This window comes from Abramis brama (genome assembly GCF_963993115.1).
Source record: "Abramis brama genome assembly, chromosome: 21".
In the NCBI taxonomy this organism is placed as follows: Eukaryota; Metazoa; Chordata; class Actinopteri; order Cypriniformes; family Leuciscidae; genus Abramis; species Abramis brama.
This window is the reverse complement of record NC_139983.1, coordinates 14,653,806-14,669,804: the sequence shown is the minus strand read 5'-3', so window position 1 is coordinate 14,669,804 and position 15,999 is coordinate 14,653,806. Positions and strand designations below refer to the sequence as shown.

The following is a 15,999-nucleotide window of genomic DNA, read 5'->3' as shown; positions in this document are numbered from 1 at the left end:
ATTAGGAAATTGACAATTTTCACATTCATTGGTCCGGACAAAAAAATAAATAAAACTGCCATTTATGTGCCATAAAAACTAAAAACACAGACTGAAAACAGTTTAGGAAGAGCTTGTGTCTTTTGGAATATTAACAGTGCTCATTTGGATTAGGCTATTGAGTTACTAAAACAATCGTTTTTGTTTCCATTTGTTTAATTTCAAGATCTGATGTGACTTATCCATTGTTGTTTTTACAGCTACAAAGCTGGGAGCACTAAATGATATTCAGTCACATTATACACGCTTTTAACATTAAATAAAGCACAAAAATAGTACCTGATATTATCATTGCCACACTTTGAGATTGTTGTTCCAGCGCGACGTCGCAGTAAAATAGGATCCGTTTCAAATAGAATCGTCGCGTGTCGCGGCTGGTTAAACTTTGATTAACATGGAAAATGATACTTTTTATCGCGTGTAAAAAGTGTATCGCGTGTTTTATCGCGTGATACTTTTTATCGCGTGTCGCATGTAGTTAGGACGCGGTCAGAGCGCTTCTGCCTCGATGCCATGTTTGCTCATAGTGTTTGCTACGTTCTGAACCAAAACAACGCAGCACGTGTGTGATGTCGTGTCACATTTGAACGAGCGGAACCGATAAGCGGAATCGTTAAGCAGGCATGCTAACGGTTCCAAGGAATCGATTCACTGGGCACCGGTTCTGAAGAAGAACCGGTTCTCGGTTCCCATCCCTACCCCTATTTGAAGCTTCCGCTTTTCAAACGCTGAAAGTATAAGTATGATAACTGATTAGTAAATCATGAAATCACCAAAAAGTACCAATACATTTTGGAACTGGTACCTCCTGTGTTGGCTAGGAAGGATCTGCATGCTTATATGATGCAGTTTCCTTATGTTTCATTGACAGTTCATGTTATAATTGTTTATTACATGGCTTGGTTGAATTCTAATGTAGAATGCGGTCTGTTATTTCTTGTTATACCATGGTCTGGGTGAATACTCGATTCTGATTGGCTGCAGGGTGTCCATTAAAAAGTGATAATGTACACCTAGGAAAGGCTCCGCTGCGCGTCGGACGGTTCACGCCTCGCCGTCGTCCATTAATACCTGATAATGGACACCTCGTCAGGCATTAACCCTTACATAACAGACCGCTGCTAAGTATAACACACCATTGCCATGAAAAAAAGAGCATTGCTATGGACGCAGGATTCTAACCGTAGAGACGGAACGGACTATTTTCTTTAGCGGAAGCAATACAATCGTTTTAAAACAATAAACTCCTTTTTGAATCAATATTTTGTGTCAAATTATTGATTTATTTGGTGGGTAGCCATGTAATAAGCGGGATAATGTAGAGCGAGGCGGTTGTTATAGCGAATACAACCCCTTCAGGCTGATTCAAGATTAGCCTGTCGAGGTTGTATTCGCTATAACAACCACCTCGCTCTACATTATCCCTTACTTATTTACCATGGTAACTGTGTTTCCGTGACCCCAAAATACCACTTTATTTGCACTTTGTATATTTTGTATATTTTTAAATGACTGTGGTGGTTCATACCAACTTACTAACTTTGTAAACCTGAAAAAGTTGGCAAAACTTAAAAGATTTGAGGTAATCAGTTACATATTTATTTATTTTAATTAAGAAGTTAAAGTTTAAGCAAGCAGAACTTGCATATTTTTATTTTGAACTCATACATTTTAATTGCTCTTAACTTGAAATAATTAAGTAAGCTAATTCATACATTTAACAAGTAGTATCAAGTAGTCTCAACTCAAATCTTTTTGGTAGTGGAAACTTCAGTAAATGCTAACTTGCTAATTGGTAACACAATGCTCTGATAGCATTAGTATAGTATACCAATTGCTGAATGAGTGCAGCAATATAGAACATTTAACATATACCTGTTCTCATAGACCCCCATAGCAAAACAATAAACACTACTGCATTTCCCACTTAACATTAATCTTGCGCAAAAAACATTATATAACACTTAATAAATCTTTTAATCTATTAATTTAAGCATTTACTCTTACTTTTGCATGCCATGTCAAAGCATGCTGGGAAATAGAAATCCCAGCCCAGTTTTAATTTAAGTTGGTCTAAATTAAAAGAAACAAGTTCATAAAACTCAAAACAATTCTGATTACTTAAAATATCTCAGTTTTGTGAACTCAAAAAGAAAGTTGATTTGATGGAACTAATTTGTTTAATTTAAGTTTGCCCTACTCAAACCAATCAATTATTTGCCAAGTGTTTGGGTTTAAAAACTAGTTTGGGACTGCTGTTTAATAGCATTACCTTATACTTATTCATCAGTATTAGTTGGGTTGGCAATTGTGTGTGCGACTGTGTATGTCAACCATTATTGTGAAATAAATTTGCTTGGTTTTTAAAAGCAAATTTATTTTATATATAATTTGTATATCTTATAGGAATTAGGTTGCCGCTTAATGACTATAGGAAAATGTGGGTCCCGTGGCCGAACCATTTGAGAACCACTGCTCTAAACAATTTGTTTCTCAATATCTGTGTATAGTGGGAAAATTGTGACATTACTGAAAAAAAAAAAAAAAAGCCTTTTGTTATTACATACCATTTAATTTTAAAAGAAATACTGAATGTTTATTGTTGAATTGAACTCTCTATGGTTTTTGACAGGCCAAACTGGACATTGCATTTGGCACACATCATACGTGAGTGTTGGACATTTTATTTCTATGTATAATTTTAGTGAGACTGTGAGCGAAGAACTTAGACTTAAGCTTGGTTTCTAGTAAAAATCTGTAAAGCAGTGTTTTTGAGTGACAAGTCAACAGTGGTAGTGTTGTAGCTTATTTACTTTTTTATTAAAATACCTTGATGGTCAGGTGTAGTATTTATGAGCAGTCAGTAGCATTCTGCATAAGGGAGGTAGCACTCAAGAGAGCTACTCAAGAGAGTATTCAATTCTTCGCAATCCATGCCGATGCGCAGATTATCAGATGAGCATCTGTTGTGATGAGTTGAAATTAGATGTTAAACAGGCGCAGTATTGAATTTTAATGTGATGTATTCCTAGAGTACTGTTTTCCCTCCATAGAATCATTCATGTTTTATTCAACAGAGGCCGACATAACTAGGATTGAGCATTTTTGACTCCAGATGAACAAATTAAAAGGCTTGTCTTATTTGATATAAATTTAACAAAAAAGGCAGCAAAAGAACATAAAGACTGGCAGAATAAACATTCTCAAACACCTTTGTCAGGTCTTCATGTGCTAATTTGCCCTCAAATTAGTTTTAAACATCCCTCTCTGCAGAACATAGAGAGCTTTTTCTTATTTTATTAAATAAAATAATACCTTTTCCACCCAAAGAACAGCACAGAATTGATTTTATATTCCAAAATGTGGGGTTCTTGTTATAATTAATATAATACAAAAACTGAAGGCTTAGTAAATGTGCCCGTGTTCTGAAAGGTACTCTTTTATACCGCTTGACACAAAAAGGCATGTATTTTAGGTCAAATCAATGTTATTATGCAGGGAATGCAGTCTTTGGTAAATGTGCCATAAGGTTCAATGGCAGTGTTTTGAAGAATACAAATGAAAGAAAGAGATTAGATCAAATGAATGTCATTATGTAAGATCAATTGAATTTAAGTTGTAGTTGCTTTTTGCAGGAAAATGATGCTGCTTTGGTACGAGGAGGGATTCAGAGTCATCATTCTTACCTCAAACCTCATCCGAGCCGATTGGTACCAGAAGACACAAGGGTAAAACGAGCTAAATGCTCATGTCAGTGAATGTTCAGAATGGAAATGTTATAGCTGATGGTGAGGTCAATTTAGAAACAAGCTATTTATGTTGTGCTCTTTTTTTGAAGTTGCTCATTTTCCGAGTGCGACAACATTTGTTTCATTCCTGAAATGGAAGTTGTGCATTCACTAATGACACGTTTGTCTGTTGCTATGACAACACACTGTGCAGACACTTAGAGTAAATTGAAATTAAGCTGATGTGTCCTAAATTGGAACGTGGAGCTCTACAAATCTGAATAAACCAATCGTGTTGTTATACTCCTCTCTGACCTGAAATGATCTGTTTAAATTAGCTACATGGAATATTTGCTTAAATTAAGCAGCGTTTTATGAAAGCTATCCATTAATACATATGTTCTCCATGGTGTCATATTCATTCTAAGGCAGGTCAGAGCGATGCCCAATGAATTAGCAATTGCTTTTGGTTATTGGACTCGATTTTATTAGCGGTGTATCGGGGACAGAATACCATTAAGGAGACAAAAGCTCGAGAGTCATAGGGTAAGGCTGGCAGTTAGGTTATCACCCACACTAGGCTGTGGATTAGTGAGAAGCAAATTAAATCTCTAAATTGAGCAATTAATATTTAAACCTTCTGGCATATATATATTCAGGCAATCAGCACATGTACTCAACCTGTACTGCAAGATCAGTATTAGTTCACACAGAGGGCATTAAAAAGTGTTGGAGCCATGGCCTAGTGGATAGTACACATGCTGTGCCACGTTGTACTGTGGTGTTTATACAGACGATGTCAATCCAGCTTGACGTTTCCCAGTGGACCTTTAACAGACTGTAAAAAATGTAAAATAGATTTATAACACTGTATTTGTGTTATATTACCTTGGCAGTGAATTACAAAAACAAATTTGCTGCGAGGGTATTTAACAGCTGAGGGAATGACAAATTTTACATCATTCCCTCTTCTGACTGCTGTAATCAATCTCACAATATTGTTTCCCTCTTTTGGAAAGTCACGTAAACGCTATCATGTATTTTTTCTTTTGCTATTGGAGCAAATGGGAATACAAAAATAGTTTTTGCTGTCATCTCCCGTTCACCACTACAGAAGCTTACACAACTATGACGACTTACGCTTCTGAGAACCCCGGAAATGTAAAAAAAAGTTCCATACCGCTTCCACCTATTCTATTCATCATTTCTTGTCCTCAGAGACTCTAAAAATAGTGTAGCCACATGTGGAAATGTTTGGCAGATTACAAAAAAAAAGTGGAGAAAATGGCCGGTGGGCCAGTTGAACCATTTTGTTTTTTTTTGGTTTTTTTGGTTTTTTCATCAAAAATTACATTAAAGTTAAGCATATATCCTAAAAAATTCCATGTGCACCTATTTTTGTGAATTCTGGAAAATTGTGCTGGCAGTATATAGGTCAATTAGAGTTAGACATTATAGGCCACAGTTGAAAATGTATTGGCACTGAGCACAAAACGATTAAAAATATAATAATTCTAGCCCATAATGTTATGGCTCTATTAACGAAAATGTAAATTTGCTGCTTATAGCGCCAGCTAGTGTCAGAATGATCTGTTTGTGTGTGTGTGTGTGTGCCTGAGTAATGAGGTTATGATTAGTGGGGCTGCATTGGGATCGCAAATCTTGCGGGAGCAGGCGGTTTTACTTTTGCTGCAGGTGAGAGTGGGCGGTCAAAAAATATAGCGAGGGTCCTGGGATTTGGTCAACAAATGAAGCTGAGAAGATTAAAGCGCTTGAATGGTGGAAGTTCAACAGAGAGCGCTTTACTGCGCTCTCAAACTTTTATGTTTTTTAGTGTTATTTATTTTCTTTTTGCTATGTTAATTAGCTAAATAAACACCTGTGATATCTGTGAGATTTAAATTTTCTATTTATTTCTTTAAATTCATTTAAAGATTGTGTCTTGTCAGGTTAGGTTACAGAGTTTAACTGTTATCTTTAACTGTTTGTGTTGTTATGCATACGTTTAAATATGTTTTAGGCTCCGCTAGTTGTGAGAAGTTTTATAAGGCTAATAATAAATTAGCCCAGTGTGATTGTCATGTGTGGTGCTTTACTTTAGCGTTACTTTATTTTATGGTCAGTTTAATTAAACGCAATGTTTTATGTATGTTATTCTGAACGTTTAGCATAGCCATAACGTTTGTAAATGTATCACAATCTCTACAAGCTGTGACAGAATGTTTGCGGGTGCAGGCAGGAGTGGATAAAGACATTGCATGTGCTGTCGGGAGTGGAACACACATGTTGCTGGAGAGTGCGATAATGGTCAGACATTTGGCGGGAGCGGGATTAAGATAATTAAGAAAACAGTCCCACGCATGGGCTCTAGTTGGGATTATGGTTGAGAGATCTGATTTTCTCATGAAAATTGCAAAGCTTCTAAACAGCAACAATCCTTTTCATAGCTCAGCTGTTTGAATTGGCTGGGTAAATGCTAGATAGAGTTACATGAAGACCAGAGTATTTCTTCAATGTTATGCAGAATTCCTCACGCATATTCACTTTGCCAACCTGTCTTCATCAGCTTCAGTCTGCAGCAAAGCACAATGAATATCATTACAGGTCTGACGTGTCTCCTCATCTGTCTGATCCCAGGTATTCCTTAGATATTGCAGCCCAAGCCATATTCTGATTATTCACACAGACGAAGGTCTCTTCCTCTCAAGTCTCTTCTGAAGTTTATTGTAATGGCTCCAATCTGAATCCATATTGATTTGTTCTCCTAGTGTCTGTGTCTCAGGGGAATATGCTATAACCAGTCTGTCAAGACAAATCTCCACACTCCTCCAATCATGAGATATTGGATTTCTCTAAGAGAAGTCTAGAACGTTGAAGTCTTTTTCAGGTTGAGGTATGTGTCCACTTTTAGAATGCAGATGCCTTAATACTACGAAAGGGTCTCCATCAAATGTTAGTACAAAAATATGTCACTTAGTAATAAATTATTAAGAAACTGAACTATTGCATCACTACTATGGTCCTTAGTAAGGGTAGATTTGTGTTTTTATTTGAGTCGAATGGAAATTTTCACAACCCATGTTTTCTTTGTCGTTTTGTTCACTGGAAATTTTATGGAGAGAATTATTTACGCATTTACATCATTGCTTTTTGCGATGCTCCTTTGTTACCTTTAACCATTTTAAATGTGAGTTTCCAGTCTGTATTGAATGTGATAACAAAAAAACAAAAGATACAAAATATATAAGGTGATCTTATTGAGTTGTCCTTGCAGGATGCATACAGAAACAAACCAGTATAGTCTGATTCCAAAACAAATGACTCTCTTGAGCCGATTCTTTTAATGAATTGTTCGAAAATATGTTTTAAATCAGTCTGACAAATCATACTGAACTGAATGTCAAAGCGATTACTTAACATCTGACTCGCTTACCGAAATGCAAGTTATCAGTGATGTCTGTATCAACATGAAGCAAGTTTTGTGCATAAATTTGAGTTTTTCTTTAACTTTAATATACCCATTGGGATTAAAGCCATCTGACTTTGAACAGGGTATATTTGTATATCATGTAACACAAGCAAACCAATTAATGACATACCTTAGTCACCACCACAAGATCTGACAATCTTGTGCATTAACTTTTTAACATTTTAATGATACATGCCCTTTCCATTGGCTTCATTAGAAAACTATGCTGCGTGTTTCTCTATGACAGGATGTGGATGAGTCCTCTTTACCCCAGGTTACCGGAGGGAAGTCCGGGAACAGCGGGGGAGTCTCCCACCAGCTTCAAAAGAGACCTGCTGGATTACCTGGAAGCTTACCGGGCACCAGAGCTTGCCGAGTGGATTGACCGCATCAAACAGCATGATCTGTCAGAAACCAGGTGAGAATCTTTACAAATAAAAGAGACATATTTTAATTAGAAAGATTGTGTGATATCAGACTTGCATAGCCAGACCTTGGAGACCTGACTGATTGCTAAAGGTATCCACAATGCTGCTTGTTCATGCAGCCACCATTCATTTAGAGACCGTCCGGCTGGCATGTAAGTCATCAAAAATCACATTGTATTTTATACAAAACTAACTTGACTAAATCAAGTGAAAAAAATTCTAAAAAGTTTCAGTCATAACTGCCATAGGGAAATTGATTTTTAATGAAAACTTATAAACTATTAAAGACAGATCTATAAGAAGACCAACTGTAACTATCAGAGGCTGTTAATCGATAGTCTGTGCGTTTGTTAGTCATCAATTTGCATTATTTCAGATTATTTTTTAAATAATACTTATATTTTTATTATACTTGCATTTATTTTAATTATATTTTACTTATTTTATTTATAATAGGCTATAATATTTAATATATTATACTTATTTTTAATATAATTAAAACACTTAAATTGGCATACATTTAAATTGACACCTTCCATGGTGTTTCTTATTTGTCGTCTCTAATTTAGATGTGTCCTCAGCCCACGCGCTGTACTGTTTAGTCAAGTCAAGTCATTTATTGTTGTCATGTGTACAAGTTACCAAGTAGTACAATGAAAAACTTACTTGAATGCTACTCCATGGACTATAAACAGGCCAAATACAATAAACCTCACTGCTATATAAACAAAACAAATATAGAAATTACCATATGACAATAAGTGACATAAGACAATAAAGTGACAAAGTGTACTTTAAAGGTGAAGTATGTAGTTTCTACGACATTAGTGCCACCTAGCAGAATTACAAAAATACAGCATATTTTGCAAACCCCCCTTTCGCATTAGCGCCTGACTCAACTCAAACATAACTCAGCAGCTTTTACGGATGCTTGTAAAGGCATGTCTCAACAGGTAAATGTAGGCTACTTTCAATAAAAGGTCAAACATATTAGGAATACTTTTAGCTCTGTTGCTATGTGTCATCATCAGAGTAAGCAACTGTGTAGCGAACACTGTCTAGAGCGAACGCGAGCATTTCGCTTATTATAAACCCATCCAATGTATCTGCACCAGGTGTATTTTTGACATGACGCACGCACCACCCAGCATACCAGGTTAACAAAGTCACCGCTCGCCAGTGCTATAACTCCTGAATAAATAAAAAAATTCTACTGACCCCAACATTTTTAATGGTAGTGTACAAGTTAAAACACCAAAAAATATGTAAATAAATAAGAAATGTGTTTAGACTTTATCAGAATATCTGTCCATCCAAATGTAATAGATTTTTCACAGACATGACACAGAAATCAAATCCGACTGCACAGTTCTTCTCATGATTATCTAGTTTATTTGCTTTTTAATGTCTAAAAAACTCTGCATACATGTATCTGTCAAAGTATGTTTCCACTAATATGACATGGTTAATATTTTGATTGGTTGTGGGAAAACAAATCCCACCTGCCACATCATTTAAGGGGTGATAAAATAATATCTGAATTAATAATAATTAAAACAAATATATTAGTTTTAATTCACATAACATCTTATGTATGTTGTCTTGTATAGAGTATATCTCATTGGTTCAACTCCAGGAAGATATCAAGGACCTGCAATGGAGAAGTGGGGCCATCTACGATTGCGAAAAGTAATGTTTTTTTGTGTGATCACACATTTGTTTGTCTAATTGTTTTTCCCTCAATAGTTCCTCTCTGCCCCAGACATAAGAATGATTGATGTTCATGAAAAAGCATTGTACGCCTACTGGAAGCCTTTGAGATGTACTCTCAATTATTTTATTGAGGGAATTCAGATAACAAGGTGTTGGATTGGTCTTGGCAAGATTCAGAAACTGAGCTGGGAGATATGAGTTTCCGTATTTCATATGAAATGAAGTAACACTGAACTCTGTTCATTTTGTAAATGCTGCATTGATATGAATGACTGACTCACACAGAGCAGACTCTTAACAGCTTCATAAGACTCATGCTACATCAATAGATCTCAACTGGGGGGGTCGTGAACCAAAAATAGTTCACACAGCTGTTTTGAAAAGATTGGTGACAGTGCTAATTCACATAATAACATCAACTGACCATATAATCATGCATTTTAAAGAGTAATTAGAATAATTAGGCTTATAAGCTTTTAAAAGGGAGGTGTAAACGCTTCCCATGTCTTCTGTTGTTGACATCCAAGGCCATGTAATTTTGGTGCCAATTCATCTGTCTCTTGATAAAAGCTAGCCAAATTAGCCAGATGCAAATATTGACATAGTTTTGACATGCACTTATTGTTTTTCTCAGTTGCTCAGCGAGCATACTCAGCCTGTGCAGAACGAAGAGCGATGGCATGTGATTGGCCAGTTCTCCAGTATCGGCTCCATGGGTCTTGATAAGACTAAATGGTTGGCAGCTGAGTTCCAGCGTACTCTGACGACGCTGGGGAAGGCAGGGAAATCATTTGTCAGTCCAGAAACACAGATGCTCCTGGTGAGTGTTTTGAACAGCCCCCACAGAGCGTGCTGAAACAGTGAAAGGAACTGCTCGTATCTGGATCGTGAAAAACGTGTCCAGATGGATATTACAATAAACACCATTTCATATTCTCCTGCCAGCTTGCTTATCTATTAGGATAAATGATCCCTCAATTGTGTTTCCATTTTAATTAGGCTAGAATCAAGGAGGGATGCCGGAGCGCACATGTGCGTCCGTTTTTTTCTGCATGTACCTGAACACACAGGCAACTGCTTTCAGTGTATAATTCTTCTGAGCTATGAAATTTGATGACATCCCATGTGTTTAATTAGCTATTAATATTCATAGCGTGTTCTCATTTGCTATACTTGAATTCCAGTTTTACAAAAAGGGAAACATTTCCATGTCTCTCTTGCCACAAGCTGTTAGAGACAATAGTTAAAAGAAGAATTCTCATCCATCCTTTTATTTTCATAACAATATCTGCTAAGATGCATCAGACAAAAATCAATCTTCTGTTTCTCCATCTATTGTTAAATGTCAGTTGAAAAGTCAAGGCACCACGCAAAGAGTCTTCAGCACAGAGAAAGACGTCAGATAGTACCATTAGGCCTTAAATGGCATGGCACTGTGTCATCTCTAAAGACCTAAAAAGGCTCTTCAGTTCAGTTCTGTTTCTGTTAAGGAGGCGTGAAATTATTCAGAAATACTAAATGTAGACATATAATGGAAACACACAAAGCTACTCTTCTATTGAGATCACATCTGTATTGTATGACTAATACAGACCAGTTCTTTAGAGTTTTATAGGTCAAGAGGGATGGGTGGATGGATGGATGGATAGATAGAAGTCTTATGCTCATCACTTTATGTGTAATATTGGGAAATAGTATTACAATTTATAATAACTAGTAATAATAATATGTTTTAAAATGTAATTTATTCCTGTGATGGCAAAGCTGAATTTTCAGCATCATTACTCCAGTCTTCAGTGTCACGTGATCCTTCAGAAATCATTCTAATATGATAATTTGCTACTCAAGAACATTTCTTTATTATTATCAATATTGAAAACAGTTGTGCTGCTTAATTTTAATTTTAATTTTGGAAACTATGATAATGTTTTACAGTTTTTCTTGATTAATAAAAAGTTTAAAAGAACAGCAATTACTTGAAATAGATTTTTTTTAACAGTGTATTTCTTTACTGTCACTTTTGATCAATTGAATCTATCCTTGCTGAATAAAAGTATTAATTTCTTTTAAGAAAAAAAAATCTTACTGAATGACTAAATTTTTCTTACTAAAAAACTTGTACTAAATTTCTGAACAGTAGTTTCAAATAAATAGATTGATCTATCAATAATTTAAGTTGAATAAACTGTCAAATTTAATTAATTTTAAAAATGTAATTTAAGTCGAGTCCTTAAAACAGTGTCATTTCTAGGTTTACCCGTCTGTGGAAAATGTGAGAACCAGTTTGGAGGGGTACCCAGGTATCATTTGTTCTTTTATTCTGAAATCAAGAAGAAAAAAATGTTTTTCCTCACACCTCCACAGTCATTATACTGTATAACAACTGACTTTTCTTGTTCTTATCCCTGCAGCTGGGGGATCTTTACCCTACAGCATACAGACAGCACAAAAACAGCTCTGGCTTCACTCGTACTTCCAGTAAGTACTCCTTCCTCTGTGGGGGGCAAAAAACACATTTTCAAAATACTCATCAGTATTCAGCCTAAAATCATAAATATTCTCCTGAAAAGGCTCCTTAGCAACGCTCTAGACCTTGTGATCCAAACAGCTGCCTTTCCCAAGAGTTGTCTGACCCTTAAATTGCTCCTTAGAAATTTCAATTGGGTTCTTATCCTATCTCTCCCAACATTTTAACACATTATGACCATAAATAAGCTATTTTACTGGTGGCCTCAATTTTGCTAAGTGATCAGAGATGGGCCAATTGCGATTTAGATTCAATCTCAGTCCCCCTCTGGAGTGCACACTACACTTCTACTCATGTAGACTTCTGTATTCATGCCTGAACACTGACAGCAATCAGACAGAAAGCTCTCCTCTTCGTCTGCACAGTATGCCATAAAACATCATCTCTCTTCACCTGGAAATGGCATGAAATGCTTCTTTTAGTATTCTTGCACTTAGAAAAGATAAATCAGCTGGTGTTCCTCCATTTTCTTTCTCTCCCTCCCTTCCTTTCTCAATCTTTCTCCCGTAAACAGTGGCTGGCATGCTGATGTTACTGGTAGGAGCAATGCGATGCCCCACATTAAAACCTACATGAGAGTTTCACCGGACTTCACACAGCTGGCCTGGTTCCTTGTCACAAGGTTAGAATTATCAAGTGTCTTGCACAGTAAATTAAATGAACTTTTGCCTGTTTGACAGGCCTCATCTGATCAGTTAGAAATGATATAGCTACCCAAGTCTTTGTCGTTTGTACAATAACAGTATGTTGGATTTATTAAACCATAATAATGCTTGCAAATACAGATTGCAATTCTGAATGAACACAATGCACTTTTAAATAAATAGGCAGTATAATCTATATCACTTGCTAATTTGTAGTTTTTGTACATTCTGTTAAACATAATGTTGAACAATTTTTTCACCTTTTTGTTATTTCAAGCAGCTTTAACAGTGAGATGTCAAATGTTTATCATATATAAGGACAATTCACACCGCCCTGACAGAGTCGGGTTTTGTCGGATCAGTGTGTTACCCCTGGCGTCTGTGGGAGCTTGTTTTCGACAATTAAACATGCTGAATCGGATTTAGAATGTCTGAGAAGTGACGTGTTGTAGTCTGGTGACTGTCGGCGTTGGTCTGTCGGTGCAGTGTGAATTGGCCTTATCAGTACAAATCGCAATTTTGTCAGTCAGCACCAAATTGCACATCCATACTAAATCCGAGAGCAGTCTAGAAGGAAAATGAAATACACAATTTTAGACATAATTGCATCGACATTGAAATCAGTTTATGTGGGTACTCGTAGGTTTTTTCAATGATGCATACAGTATATGTGATTGTGTTAGTCTTTTAAAACAAACACCAAAATATGTCTTTATTGTCTTGAATATGTCATGTTAATGCTGAGCCGAATGAGATTAGCATCATTTCTGCTCTTTTGTTCTTCAGAGAGTTGCTCATAGCTGCCAAAATAACGCTCTTGGCAGAAGGAGGCTTGTTTTTCTCTGATCCCTTACAGATTTGTGTCTTCTGTGCTGCATTGATAGTGTTCCACTCAAAGTAGTCCCTTAGGCCCCGTAAATGTATATTTACTCAACATAAGCCTGATATGTTTGTTTATTTTAGAATATGCCATCCTGTTTCATTGGCCGTTTCTTATCTGCAAAATCATAACCGCTTTCCTGTTTCTTCAGTCTGGGAGGCTGTGTGTTCATTAGTTAGCACCATGGACTCTGAACCATTAACAAGTTTCCTTGAACCGCTCACATGACAATGCTTTTACAGATAATCAAAGCCCTTTAGTGCAATCGGTCAGTTGAAGTGGTAAAGACTCTTCTTGGTGGTGAAGTGGAGTGGATGAGCGCCAGGAGGGTTATAAAACAAAGTGACGTGGCAAAAGAACACTCTTCTCTTTGATTATCTTTCAAATTAGATCCAGGAATAGCATGTTAAGTTCAGTCTTTGAAAGCTTGTATTTTGCCCTAGAACAGGGTTCACCAATCTCGGTCCTGGAGGGCCGCTGTCCCTGCAGAGTTTAGCTCCAACCAGCTCCAACACACCTGTTTGAAAGTTTCTAGTATGCCTAGTGAGACCTTGATTAGCTGGTTCAGGTGTGTTTAATTGGGGTTGGAGCTAAACTCTGCAGGACAGCGGCCCTCCAGGACCGAGATTGGTGAACCCTGCCCTAGAAGACCAGTAATTAAAGAGAGATTCTGGTTTTTAAATCCATATTTGAAGGAGATCCATTTCTGTTAAACCAGCAGACAAACATTCTTTATTCAAATCTTTTAACATGATCGTTCCTGTGGCTGTTGCATTGAAGCCCACAATTTACATCTCAAGCCAGCATGAATGGCCACCGTTCCTGCGGCATTTCTCAAAGCGCTGGCTTTAATCATGGTTGAAATGCACAGGGAGACTGAGGGGGATTGTGAGCAGTGTCTCCAGGTCAGTCGTGTCGGGTCCAGCGATGAGCTATTCCAGTCCTTTTTATGAAGATTAATGCCTACAGTGGATGCGAAGCCTTCAGGCATAGCCTGTCATTCTTGAAGTCCAAAATGTATTAATTATTCAGTAACTGCAGTCTGAAAAGAGGTGTTTAACAAAATCCTTTAGCTTTGACATGTTTAATGCTAACATTTCTAGTTTAGGTGACATTTACATGATATGCTTGATTTTGAAGCATGCATGGGTGAAACTTTGTCTGCTGGTATCCTCCACAGTGCCAATTTATCAAAAGCTGCCTGGGGCGCCCTGGAGAAGAACAACACTCAGATGATGGTTCGCTCCTATGAACTAGGAGTCCTCTACCTACCTTCAGCCTTTGTGAGTATTGTGAATCAAGTCAGTACATGACAACTGAGATCTTCATGCTGTTGCATTGTTTCTGTTTCAAACCTGATCAAAGCCTGTTCAAAAACCCATACATTTCTGAAAAGTGTGATTTCCAGGCTTGGAAAAATCATGGAATTCTCTGTGGGAACCATGTTAACTCTAACCAGAATGAGTGTTACCTTCTAGTCATGTTGCAAAATATTCACTACCTGTGGACGAGTCGATTACATAAACCTTTTTTCGAGCAGGGTGTTTGTTTAATTGAGACATGATGATCTCTAGTAAAACCCCCAACTCCATTAATGCTCAGCGGAGACAAAAAGACATCTGTACAGTCTCTGAACATAGGCTACTTCTAAATTACTATGTGTAAATACTGTAGATATTGTCTTGGAGTACATCTCCCATTTCTCCATAAGTAGAGATTGAGCTTTTGTGTAGCGCTCACATACTCGCAGGGTAATTTGTCCTTGTAGTCAGGGTAGGTCTTAGAATTACTTCAAAAGTTGCTTAGCAACAGTATGGTTCAGTTCTCTTGCTGTGGAAAAAAGAGGAGGGGGGGACATGAGTTTGAAAGAGGATAGCGAAAGGTTGTGCTCTCTTATTCAGAAGGGATATGTTGTGTCTTTTTTATGTGGCCTGAAGCCTTGTTGTTTTAGTTGAACCGCTTTATGTCATGGTTAGTTCTTGCTAGAGGTCTTTTTTGAGTAACTCACAAGCGCTAAGCAAGTTTTGTTACATTATAATGGACCCATAATTAGCTATTTTTCTAGGTTGTCCAATATTTTTTATATATTTGCATTTAATACACATGATATTATTTGGTTTCCTGCTTAAGTTGCAAATTAGGCTGCATGTTGACTATTGAAGTTATTTTTCCAACTGTAGAGGTCATGCTCCATAATTGTCATAATGAGTCACGTTTTTTTGTTTGCTGCAGTGTGGTGCTTTAATTAAAGTTCTCTTGTTTAAGAAAGTCTGAGATCAGACTGTATAAGATAAGATCATGAAAGCACAAACTGCATTGTGTTTTTGTCTTGACAAAACGCCTCAAGTACATTTCACCATCACGTTGTCTCTTTAGTCATGCTGTGTTGACATACACATATCGGAACCAGTGATTATTAGTGAACCAAACTTATTGAGTTAACAAAGTATGTTCCTGAAGTGGGGACTTCTGTAACGCAGTTGATGAGTCATGCTGTCCTACATACAGGATTTCATCATTTTGTCCATTTTTCTGATTTAGTATTCATGTTGTATAATGCTGCATTAATAT

The 15,999-nt window shown here is 36.8% G+C and overlaps 1 protein-coding gene across 1 annotated transcript in view; it reads left to right on the top strand.

Moving 5' to 3' along the window:
- The window catches only part of tdp1 (tyrosyl-DNA phosphodiesterase 1), a 31,766-nt gene that overhangs the window by 2,688 nt on the left and 13,079 nt on the right, over nucleotides 1–15,999 (top strand). Inside the window, exons 6-14 of the mRNA XM_084097009.1 lie at nucleotides 2,672–2,706; nucleotides 3,675–3,767; nucleotides 7,484–7,654; nucleotides 9,275–9,353; nucleotides 10,012–10,197; nucleotides 11,629–11,677; nucleotides 11,789–11,855; nucleotides 12,419–12,526; nucleotides 14,609–14,711. Coding sequence (XP_083953135.1) covers nucleotides 2,672–2,706; nucleotides 3,675–3,767; nucleotides 7,484–7,654; nucleotides 9,275–9,353; nucleotides 10,012–10,197; nucleotides 11,629–11,677; nucleotides 11,789–11,855; nucleotides 12,419–12,526; nucleotides 14,609–14,711 — 891 coding nt within the window. The remainder of the gene's footprint in view (nucleotides 1–2,671; nucleotides 2,707–3,674; nucleotides 3,768–7,483; nucleotides 7,655–9,274; nucleotides 9,354–10,011; nucleotides 10,198–11,628; nucleotides 11,678–11,788; nucleotides 11,856–12,418; nucleotides 12,527–14,608; nucleotides 14,712–15,999) is intronic.